General features: G+C 31.3%; 1 protein-coding gene across 1 annotated transcript in view; it reads right to left on the bottom strand.

The window, feature by feature from the left end:
- Window positions 1-807: 807 nt before the first annotated feature.
- Window positions 808-12833, bottom strand: part of LOC150109943 (ras-related protein rab7) — a 59703-nt gene continuing 47677 nt past the window's right edge. Inside the window, exon 5 of the mRNA XM_090397319.1 lies at window positions 808-2306. Within this exon, the coding sequence (XP_090253445.1) occupies window positions 2088-2306 (219 nt within the window). The 3' untranslated portion in view covers window positions 808-2087. The remainder of the gene's footprint in view (window positions 2307-12833) is intronic.

The raw sequence follows: 12833 nt of genomic DNA, 5'->3' as shown, positions 1-12833 counted from the left end.
TTCAAATGTTTGCTGATGATGCAAAGTTAGGTAGAATTATCAGGAGTAGTGCTTGTGTTAATTCTTTACAGGAAGATTTGAAGAGACTTTTGGCTTGGACAAATGAATGGGGTTGCAGTTTTAATATCAATAAATGCAGGGTGTCTCAAAAACTGTGGGATACAGAGATATAAGGCTACATAATGCATTGGTGGAGCTGTACTTCAGGAAGTGGATGAGATTCAAGATCATAGAATTACGAAAAATAAACATATAACTACTTCCTTATCAGGGATAAGGAAGTGGCTGTATATAAGGCATTGGTCAGACCACATATGGACTATTGTGCTCATATTTTGGCCACCTAGTTTTTATTATGATGTAGAAACAATAGAGAGTCCAAAGACAAATAACTAAAGTAATATCAGGACTCTGGAGTGTTGGTTATGACGAGAGAATGTGGATTACAGAGGTTAGCAGATAGGATGAAAAGAGATATGATAGAGACTTTCAAGTTAGTTAAGGAATTCTATCAGATTAATACAGAAGGAATTATAAAAAGAGTGGATGATAAAAACAAGAGGACATCCCCAGAAGTTGTATAAAGATGTGGTGAAGAAGGTTGTGAGGAGAAGATTTTTTACGTATAGAGTCGTTAGTGAGTGGAATACACTGCTGGAGTACATTATGAATGTAGGTAGTATAAATAATTTCGAAGCTTATTATTTGAGTACACCTTCCATGATTAGTGGCATACTCATCCTCATAAAAAAAAAATATAGTAAGCATATACAGACACTAAAATAAATAATAATAATAATAAATAAAACATTTGCCAAGAATGTTTTATGTCAAAAGAAGTATGTCAGACAAGACAATGAAAGTTTATATGAGTTGTCTTAGCATAAATATAAAACCTTCTTATTACAGTACCTCTCAAAGAAGATAATTTTTGTTTTCAATATAAATAATAAACAGAAATTATTATATTTTAACTGTTTGCATACAGATTTATGCTACATAGTCATGAATAAATGACTAGAGCAGTGCGTTTCTAATTAAAACATAAATATGTACAAGAAATTTACAACTATGTATGAATACATAATAGATTATACAAAAGATGTAAATGGACTTTGTATTAAACCTGAGGAGTTTATATGCTAAGTAAAAATCTTCAAATACCAATTTATGGCAATTATCAAATAATATGCTATCATTATTTGGTGAACAAATAATGAACCACCATTAAATTAAAAAAATTAAATAAAAAGTCATGGACATTTCTCTGATTCAGAGAAGGATTATGTTAGTTTTATGTCATATCCTGATTGTTTTGGCATACTTCTTATTGCTTTCTAATGTGCATTATATAATTTATAAGGTAATGAGCATAATGCATTTCATAATTTTATATAAACTATGATATAAAATGAAAATTATATATTTTAGTATCACTAAAATAATATATAACATAAGATAAATACAATAAATGCTACAATCAAATCTTGAAATTCTGCTTTCATTTTTTCTGTAGTTTCCCTACAGTATAAAAATGTTACATTCAGTTTTCATACGCAGAAGATACAATAACTTATTTTCAATAAATTAGCAAAGTACATATTTAAAACAGAAGATTAACTCAGAATTTAGTTAAAGAATTATGACTACAAAATTCATAAATAGTAAACATCAAACATTATTTCTAGAAAAACAATGATATATATATATATATATTATGCTGAAAGAGTTCATTTATCATAATTACTATAAAATTCACAACTGTAAACTGTAAATAAGACAAGAGTTCTTTGCATTAGGAAAGAGATTCACAAACTTCATTCACTTAGTTTCTCTCCTTCCCTTTTTCACATTAACAATTTTAAAATGATTTGTATATGCACAATTGCTGAAATTTGCTTCATGACAGCAAGAATGTTCGTGATTCACTGACCAAAAAAAATGCTTTTAAATAAAACTGCAATTTATAATAAACATTGTAAATTGCAGTTTTAAAAAACAAAATTTTTTAAAACAATAAAGGAATGTTTAACTATTCACAGTAATATACCAAATTTATACCTAAATAATTATGCTTATTTTGGATATTAGCATGCACAGCCTTCATTCCTCTGTGCATGTTCATTCTGCAACTTAATTTGATCTGGAAATTCGTTGTATAGTTCTATTTCTGTTTCTTGTGCAAGAGCAGTCCTTGCTACAGCCTGAAATGCCTGCTCAACGTTAAGAGCTTCCTTAGCACTAGTCTCAAAAAATGGAACATTATTTTTGGTCTGACACCAACCTTGAGCTTTCTTGGTAGAAACCTGTAACAAAAGAAAGTAATTTTTAAATATTTCTGTGTTATTATAATAATATTATTTGAGAAAAACATACAGGAATAAATAAAGTATACAAAGTTTTAAAATTTCAAATTTGATTGTAGCATTTATTGTGTTTATCTTGTGTTATACAGTCCACAGTTAGATACCAAGGACTATGCAGGCTCATTACATGAGGCCCAAAAAAATTCCTTCTATATCTATTCTACAAAATTTTCTTAGTAACTTCTACTTCTGTTTGTCAGATTCCCTCTTTTCTTATCAGTCAAAAATGCCAGGTTGATTTTGCATAATAGAACTAAATAACTGAAAGAGAATTAAGCTAGCTTAGTAGTAAATTACATAATAATCAGTATCTTACTGCTAAACTGTACTCCTAAACACATTCAGTGTAATGCTCCTGGATTCTCTAACAAACCTGAATAACAGCTGTGATGAATTTGGTATAAAAATCACAATACAAAGATCAAACTGTAAAAAAGTTTTTAATTAATATTCTAATATACATTGTCATTTCCTGAAAAATTAAAAGCTATGTATAATCAATGTATAAGCTTATCTACAAGAATTATGATCACCCATGGAGATTCCATCACATGCAAAGCCCATCAATACGGTAAGTTAAAGCTTTATGATGATCCACTCATACGACACTTTTCAATTATAACCAGTGCTCATTTATACAACACTGCATTTGCTCAAAACAATGTTTTAGTGACTAAGTGTGAATCAACTGATGCACAGTTTTCATGAAGTTTAAAACATCACTAGATCTCACTGTATTTTGATGTTTCACTGTGAATTATAAACTGTTTATACATATTATTTTATTTTTGTCAATAATATAGAAAGAAATTTAAAGTAAGGATGCTGTTGTTTCCAGTGACAAGAAGATGTGTAAACCTATTACATTAAATACTAAGATTAAAATTTTAAATTCAGTGATGGGGTATTATACACGAGATAAAAAACAGGCTAAACTCATCATAACACTACTGCTGTTGCAGTTGTTAAAATACAAAGATCAAGTTCTAAGTGAAGTGAAAAGTGCTACATGGATCGTATAGTTCGTAAATGTGATAATATTATAATGAAATGGAGAAACTTTTAATGATGTAGATGATGACAAAACTGGTTGGTATGTGTTCCCTTAAGCCAAGCTATTCAGTATTATGAACTACAGTATTAACCCACGTAGCACTTTTCTTAGAACTTTATGTTTGTATTTTAACAACTGCAACAACAGTAGTGTTTAGTTTATATGGTAAGTTTAGCTTGTTTCTTATCTCATGTATGATACACCATCATTACTAAATTTAAAATTTTAATCTTAATATTTAATGTGATGCAAAAATTAGTCTAAATCTTTCGTTTGTGTAACTGACATAAATGAATGCTTTATTTATGTCATTTATATATATACAGTAAAACCCCGAAGTTATGCAGTAGGTGGGATCAACAAAAAATGCGTAAGTCGAATTTGCGTAACTCGGGGTATAATTTTGCATGTAATTTATATATACAAACATACAATTGGGACCAAAGGTTTACAAAAACACCTATATTTTTTAAGAAATATAATCCTAATTGTAGTTTTTCGTACATAAAAAAAGAAAGTTATTTCGATGTCGATGGTTTCATAAAATCTAATAGATTCGTTTGACAGCATAATGTCTTTTTCTTGTCACGCAAAATTTCTTCACCGCAAGCTAATGATTTTTTTATTCCTTGCCTTGTGGCTACAATTCTTCCTCGTTAGAATCTATGTCCTCCAAAATCTGTAAACCTTTCTTTTATGATTGTTCTTACTGTGGATTCCTGTAGATCGAACTTCTTTGCTAGCTCACAAATTTTCATTCCGCCTTCAAAATCCTTAATAATGTTGAGTTTTGTTTCCAAAGTCAATGTTTTTCTTTTCTTGCTAGCTGTAGAAGAATCGGACTTGCTTCTTTTGGATGACATTATTATTTTTTATGTGATAAAATTTTTATCAAGAACATAACATTAAACAATCGCAAGGTTTGTAGACTATAAAAATCGTGTATGAATGGAGAACACATCAGTGCTTGTTCACAGCATATGCAACACTGGCGAATGCGACCAGCGCCTGAAAGATACTACTAGTGGTGAGGCGTGAAGCAGGACAGGAATACGTACATATAAGAAACCGCATAACTCTGGATTCCCATAAGTCAGGGTATGACTGTATATATAACTGCTTAAAAACATTATTAAAGTAATCTACAAGTGGGAAAAAACAAAGTGATTCACTTTATGATGCTGGTCTGGAACATAATGTCATGTGTCATTAATATGACATATAAAGTAATCCAAGACAAATGGCTCAAGAAATTCAAGTGGTTGTGCTATGAGCACGATGTATAATGCATAAACAATATCCTGGGACTGGAAACTCCATTGTTACAAGATTTTTGAAGCTCTTTCAAAGTAGAGACATTCTATTCACAAAAACACTTTTCAAAGAAAGACGGATTCTAAAATGTTTGTGCCTTTTCAAGTTTTAATTTAATAAACCAATTTAAAAACTTTCAAACAGTCCAAAGGTCAAAATTAAGTAAAAAAAAAAAAAAGTTCAAATTATTGACCTAATTTGAACATCAGTTATTGCTGATGTCATTAAACAAAAATTAGTTAAGGAAATCAAAGGTTTCAAGTAGTGAGTTTTTTTCTAAATGCTTCTATAGATATTTCAAATGAAAAGAAAAGTATTAATTATATGAGATGATAAATTTAAATTTGCAGTTTTAAATTCTATTAATGATGTTTCCTTTCTTTGTTTAATTTGAAACAGTGCTACACATACACACACAAAGAATCCATAGACCAGAATTCATAGTATATGTGAGTACAAATATTTTGTGACTAGATTTAAGTGGAATTTCTGGAGCTCTGGGTATAGCACCCAGATACCCAGATCTTTACAAATCCAATTTTGATTGAATGCCCTCAGAATCCAAGAAATTAGGTATCCTTGCTCAAGGAGTTATATTAGTTCTGAATAAACTGTTTGTCAAATCACAAATGTATTTTGCTTTGGAATACCATTCTTGCAATCGGATATGTGTCACCAAAAGCTCTTTGATGTATACAGAAGGCAAACTGATTGAACAAACAATTTTTTCAAATTCAAAACTTTTTCACACCTGTTACTGCTGATGGCAGTTTCTTTAGACATTTCCCATGGCCATAGTGAGTCAGAGTCAGAATTGGCATCAGTGCACCATCTTCCTCTAAATCTGTTGCATTTCATATTGAAAAGAATATGTAAGTTTTAAAGCGAATAAAAGTTGAGCAGCTCTCAGAAGTGAACTGTAGACTAAAATACACAAACATTATTCAAGAAAAAAAATTAGAGTTTGTGAACAGGAACAAAAATCTTGGAGATTCAGTGGCAAGCCCTGAAGAAAACATTGACTGATTCAGCAAGAGAGGCTTGTGTTGTCTGCAAGGATACAAAGATCAGAACTCCATAGTGGACACAGGAAGTTAAAGAGGTAGTGAAGGAAAAGAAGAAAACATTTCAAAAGTTACTGGCAAATAAGTCAGCTTGTGCTCAAGCTGACTTTATGTTTCTGTATTCTCTGTAAAACACTGTGTAAAACTAGCTAAACAAAAGTCATGGTAAAACTTTGGTAAGAACATAGAAAATAAATATCAAGAAGGTGGCAAGATATTCTGGAGGTTGTTGAAGAAGCTCAGAAATGGAGGAAAGAGTGCTGTAAAAGGAATTAGAGATGATAAAGATGACATGAAAATTGGAGAAAAAGATATCTTTGAAGTATGGAGTAATTACTTCGAAAAATTGCTAAATGAAACAAGCAGTGATGACAGCACAGTGGTAAAAAACACAGACCAGGCATGCAGTCAGGAGTACATATCCATACTTGAAGGGTAGAAAAAGCCATCAAAAGACTGAAATGTGGAAAGGCAGCAGGAGTAGATGATATTTGACCAGAAATGTATGGAGTATAATAATACTCCATACATTTATGGAGGTATGGAGGTATAATAATCTTACAGTGGCTGCACTGCATAGTTCAGAAGGCCTGGACAGAGGGATGAATTCCAGATGATTGGAGTAGAGCTCTAATAGTACCCATATATAAAAAGAGAAATAAAACAGAATGCGAGAATTACAGAGGTATTTCCCTACTGAGTGTTCCTGGCAAGATCTATGCAAGTATACTTGAGAAACGAGAAGAATTGTGGAAGAAAAGCTTGGTGAAGAACAAGCTGGATTCAGGCCAAATAGAGGCTGTCAGGATCAGATCTTCACTTTACGACAAATAGTTGAGAAAGCATGGGAATATAACAAAGATCTCTGTATTTAAGTTTGTTGATCTGGAAAAGGCATATGACAAGGTGCCAATAGAGAAGCTATTCAATACGTTATATGGTGTCTATGGGACATTATATTAAGCAATACTTAGTCTTTATTTAAGTTGCAAGTCAGCAGTTAGAATTGAAGGAAGTACAGGAAGATGGTTTAATGTTAAATTTGGTGTGAGACAAGGATGTACATTAACCCCTCTGTTATTCATTATCTATATGGATCACATTATGAAGGAAAGTGGTATTAAACATGATATCAGAATTGGAGATGTTAATGTCAGCTCTTTGCTTTATGTGGATGATGTTATTCTTCTAAATAAAACCGCTACAAGTCTGCAACATTCCCTGACTAAAGTGAATAACTGTTGTAGATTTGGTATGAAGGTCAGCAATAAAAAGACAAAGACAATGAAAATAGGCAGAATCATTGAAAATGTCAACTGTGTTGTGAACGGGGAACCTGTGGAACAAGTAAAACATTTCAGTTACTTAGGGAAGATTTTTAGTGAAGATGGTAAATTAAATATGGAAATAGTCAACAGAATCAACAAAGCTGGTATGGTAGGAAGTCAATTGAATGAATTCATAATGAATAAGAGAGAAATTAGTCTGAACACTAAATTAACTGTATACAAGACAGTGTTCAAACCTGTTTTAACTTATGGATCTGAGAGCTGGGTAGAAGTAAAACATTTGACCAAAGACTAGACACCACAGATATGAGTGTCCTGAGAAAGATTAGGGGCATGAAAAGATGGCATCAATGACAATATCATATTAAAAACGAGGATATTAGGAAAGAACTTGACATTGTCAGTATCCAGGAATGCATTAGAAGAACTAATCTAAGGTGGTATGGTCACTTAAACAGAATGGGAGAGGAAAGATTAGCAAAACAAGTGTTCTCCTGACCCAGAGGAAGACCAAGATATAGGTGGATTGGTACAGTAAAAAAGTGCCTTAGAACATAAAAATGTAAGATCTGATAATGTTGGAGTCTTGACAGGTAACACTGATTTAAAAGAAAATTGTAGATAGGAAGTTAGTAATGATGTAATTTTTCATGTAGTACTATCATATCCTGTAAACCCCTTGAGTGTAATATATCAGGAAGTTGATGATGATAAAATAGAAATACTAACAAAATGAAGAAAGGAAGTAAATAAAAAAAAATAAGACTAGTACAAGAAGAAAGCATTAGAATGTGGTATCAATCACGATTAAGATTACCTAAAATAACCCCAAACCTGTAAAAATATAGAAGCAGAATGGAAAATTGACATTGTCTGCATCCCGGAATGCATAGGCAGAGCTAATCTCAGGTGGTATGGTCACTTAAACAGAATAGGAGAGAAAAGATTAGCAAAATGAGTGTTCTCTGCTAAGTTGGCAGGAAGTAAAAAGTGCCTTAGAACATAGAAATATAAGATCTGATAATGTTGGAGTCTTGACATGTAACAGACTGATTTGGAGGAAAATTGTAGATAAGAAGTTAGTAAGGTACTAACTATGGATATGATAGTGCAGGATATGAAAGTGTAGTACTATCATATCCCGCACATCAGGAATTTGATGATAAAAATACAGCAAAATGGAAAAAAGGAAGTAAATAAGAAAAAAAAAGACTAAGACATGAAGAAAGCATTAAAATGCAGTATCAATCATAATTAATAGATTACCTAAAAGAACCCCAAATCTGTAAAGATATAGAAACAGAATGGAAAACTTTACTTAACATAATCCATAAAGCAGCCTCTGAATTCCTTGGAAAGAAAAAATTAAAAATCTGGAACAGAGAAATAGAAAATGCAATTAAAAAAAAATGGCATACCAATTACTTCTTCAAAAACATACAAAGGGAACAGATTTATTAATAAAATAGATGTACATGAAGACAAGATATAGCCTACAAAATATTAAGGAAATTAAACAACGAAGAAAGAGATACAAGCACAAATCAACATAATAGAAAAAAACAATGGATAGAACATTATAACAATTTACGGTATGACTCAAATATTCAGTACTGATATAGAACCAATAAAATTCAAGTACTAAGAGAAACAATAAAGATATAAAAAAATAGAAAATCAACCAGATTAGATGGCATAAATACAGAGCTTTGAAAATATGGTGGAGAATGTTTACATCACAGATTCTTAAAATTAATAAATAACTACTGGAGGAAATGTGAGGTTCCATCAGACTGGTTAAAAGCTAAGGTAATATATAGATTTAAGAAAGGAGACAGAGATGATTGTGGAAATGACAGAGGAATAAGTTTATTAAATACAGGTTACAAAATTTACAGTAAAATCCTGAATAAACAACTAATATTGCAAACAATCTGCTCTCAAAAAAAAAAAAAAAAAGGTTTCAGACATGGAAGATTATGTATATACGATATTTATATGTTAAAATGAATTATTAAAAAAAGAAGATAATTTAGAGACTCACATGACCCTTATAGATTACAAGAAAGCTTTTGATAAAACACACAGAGAAAAACTATGGAATATAATGAAAAAACAAAGCTATTCATTTCATTTGGTACAAGCTATACAAAGTTTATATAAAGATACAAAAATACAGTTACAGTTAGGTAATAAATTAACAGAAGAGATTGAAAATAAATTACGGTTGTCAGTGTGGGATGTAGCTTTTCTCCAACTCTATTGAATATATATATTGATCAGATTATAAAAATATGGAAAACAACACTAAAACAAGGTATCCAGTTAACCAGAAGAACTGTTATCAATACAAAGTTGTATGCAGATGATCAGATTATATTACAAGAAAGAGAATGAAGATGACCTTCAAAAATCAGTTTATGAATTAAACAAAATAAGATAACAATAGAATTCAAAAATTTCACAAAAGAAAACCAGTCATGGCATTTAAAGGTTGAGATCATGTTAGATCAAAAATAGTTATAGAAAATAAAATAATAGAACAAATAAAGTTTAATTATTTAGGCTGCATAATAACATATCTAAAAGATACAGATATAGATGAAAAAATAAAGAAATTTCAGAAAATCTGTGGAGCAATTAAAAGGACACTGAATAAAAAAAAACAAGATAAGAAATTCAACTAAAGTTTTATAAAGTGATGGGCCAACTCCCACTCCATCTATTATATGGTTCAGAAACATGAATGGTAAAAAGAAAGATGAAAGAGATGAGATTTTTAAGGACAATTGGACCATATAAGAAATGAAGACATCAGAAAAGAACTAGATAATTATAACATAAATGAAAAGATCAAGGAATATAGAGAGAAATGGAAAGATATCGGCTACCAAAAGTGGTGGATAAATATAGACTAAAGGGAGAGAGAGAGAGAGAGAGAGAGAAACCAGCTGCAAAATGGAAATATCAGAGAAGAAGAAGAAAAGATAAATTAAAATAATGAGTCATAAATCATGTGTATATTACTCCTGTCTTGGTCACAGCTGAAGTATATATTACACTATTCAAGTTCAAAGGAACAATTGTAATAAGTTGCATAGATTAAATAAAATATATATTTAAAATAATTAATTAAAAAACTTATGAACAATTAACAGTGATCACTTCCAAAACTAGGCTATTGGCATACAGTCTGATTGGTTTAGGTTCAGACAGTTTCTTAGCATTTCACATTTCAAAGAAAAAAAGATCCAATTTGAACTTGATGGAGCGAAGTTTTGTCTGGTTCCAAAGAACTCTGTGGTTAGTGTGAATAGCATGAGAAGCAAGGCTAGACCTGTCAGATTATAAAATGTAACTTAGTCTTCATGTTCTTCAATTCTAATCAAGACGGAACGACCAGTCTGTCCAAAATAGGAAAGATGACATGAGCAGATTACTTGATGAGATGCCTGATATGTAATGAATACAACAAAACTACCATTCAAAAAATTATTGATAATTATCATCTTTCTACAAGACTACAATCCAATGTGAAAAGAATTTCAATACCTTACTTTAAAGGAACCTTAGAACAAATAAGAAGGATTCTTTGTAAATTCAATCTATATGCTTTCTTCCTACCATCAACAAAGGATACATTACTGCCTCTTTCCTTACCAGGTTTCTATCAAGTGCCCTCCTCATGTCATCTTTATTATTTTTGACAGATTGGCTGTTCTGACTTGATTAGAATTGAAGAACATCAAGACTATTATGTAAATTTTCAGAATATGATAAGTCTAGCCTTGCTTCTCATGCCATCTGCACTAACCACAGAGTTCTTTGTAATCAGACAAAACTTCACTCCAAGTTCAAATTGGATATTTTTTTCTTTGAAACATGAAATGCTAAGAAATTGTCTGAACCTGAAACAATCAGACTGTATACCAATAGCCTAGTTTTGGAAGTGATCACTGTTAATTGTTCATAAATTTTTAATTAATTATTTTAAATATATATATTTTATTTGATCTATGCAACTTACTACAATTGTTCCTTTGAACTTGAATAGTGTAATATCATATACTTCAGTTGTGACCAAGACACGAGATAATATACACATGATTTACGACTCATTATTTTAATTTATCTTTTCTTCTTCTCTTCAAGGATTAAGCATGTGCCTGTTTCAGCTTCTCTGGTATTTCCATCTTGCAGCTCTTGGGAAGCAGACAGAACTTCTTCAATCCAGCAAACTCAAATTCCATCATCTTTTTTCCTTGAAATGTGAAGTGCTAAGAAATTGTCCAAATGTGGACAATTTCTTCAGAATAGAAGTGACTGCTATTAATTGTTTATAAGTTTTTTTTTTCATCATCATCATCAAATTCCTGACATATACCCTCAAGGGGGTGAACAGGATATGATAATACTACATGAAAAATTTGCATAATTACTAACTTCCTATCTACAATTTTCCTCGAAATCAGTCTATTACTTGTCAAGACTCCAACATTATCATTATCAGATATTATATTTCTATCTTCTAAGGCACATTGTACCATATCAATCCACTTATATATCTTGGTCTTCTTGTGGGTCATTTTCCTGCCAACCAGGCAGAAAACACTTGTTTTACTAATCTTTCCTTGCCCATTCTGTTTAAGTGACCATACCACCTGAGATTAGCTCTGCTAACGCATTCCTGGATGCTCACAATGTCAAGTTCTTTCCTAATATCCTCGTTTTTAATATGATATTGTCATTGATGCCATCTGTTCAAGAATCTAATCTTTCTCAGGACTCTCATATCTGTGGTGTCTAGTCTTTGGTCAAATGTTTTACTTCTGACCCAGCTCTCAGATCCATAAGTTAAAACAGGTTTGAACACTGTCTTGTATACAGTTAATTTAGTGTTCAGACTAATTTCTCTCTTATTCATTATGAATTCATTCAATTGACTTCCTACCATACCAGCTTTGTTGATTCTGTTGACTATTTCCATATTTAATTTACCATCTTCACTAAAAATCTTCCCTAAGTAGCTGAAATGTTTTACTTGTTCCACAGGTTCCCCGTTCACAACACAGTTAACATTTTCAACAATTCCACATATTTTCATTGTCGTTGCCTTTTTTCAATGCTGACCTTCATACCATATCTATTACAACAGTTATTCAATTTAGTCAAGGAATCTTGCAAACTTGTAGTGGATTTATTCAGAAGTATAACATCGTCCACATAAAACAAAGAGCTGACATTAACATCTCCAATTCTGATATCATGTTTAATACCACTATCCTTCATAATGTGATCCATATAGATAATGAATAACAGAGGGGATAATGTACATCCTTGTCTCACACCAGATTTAACATTAAACCATCTTCCTGTACATCCTTCAATTCTAATGGACGACTTACAACTCAAATACAGACTAAGTATTGCTTGATATAATGCCCCATTGACACCGTTATATGGTGTATTAAATAGCTTCTCTCTTGGCACCTTGTCATATACCTTTTCCAGATCGGCAAAACTTAAATACAGATCTTTGTTATATTCCCATGCTTTCTCGACTATTTGTCATAAAGTGAAGATCTGATCCTGACAGTATCTATTTGGTCTGCATCTAGCTTGTTCTTCACCAAGCTTTACTTCCATAATTCTTATCAACCATTTTTCAAGTATACTTGCATAGATCTTGCCAGGAACACTCAGTAGAGAAATACCTCTGTAATGCTCACATTCAGTTTTATTTCCC

Source organism: Typopeltis vanoorti, chromosome 1 (assembly GCF_054136105.1).
Source record: "Typopeltis vanoorti isolate ZY-2024b chromosome 1, IOZ_Tvanoo_1.0, whole genome shotgun sequence".
Lineage (NCBI taxonomy): Eukaryota > Metazoa > Arthropoda > Arachnida > Uropygi > Thelyphonidae > Typopeltis > Typopeltis vanoorti.
The sequence above is the reverse complement of the archived record's forward strand: the minus strand, read 5'-3'. Positions and strand labels throughout refer to the sequence as shown.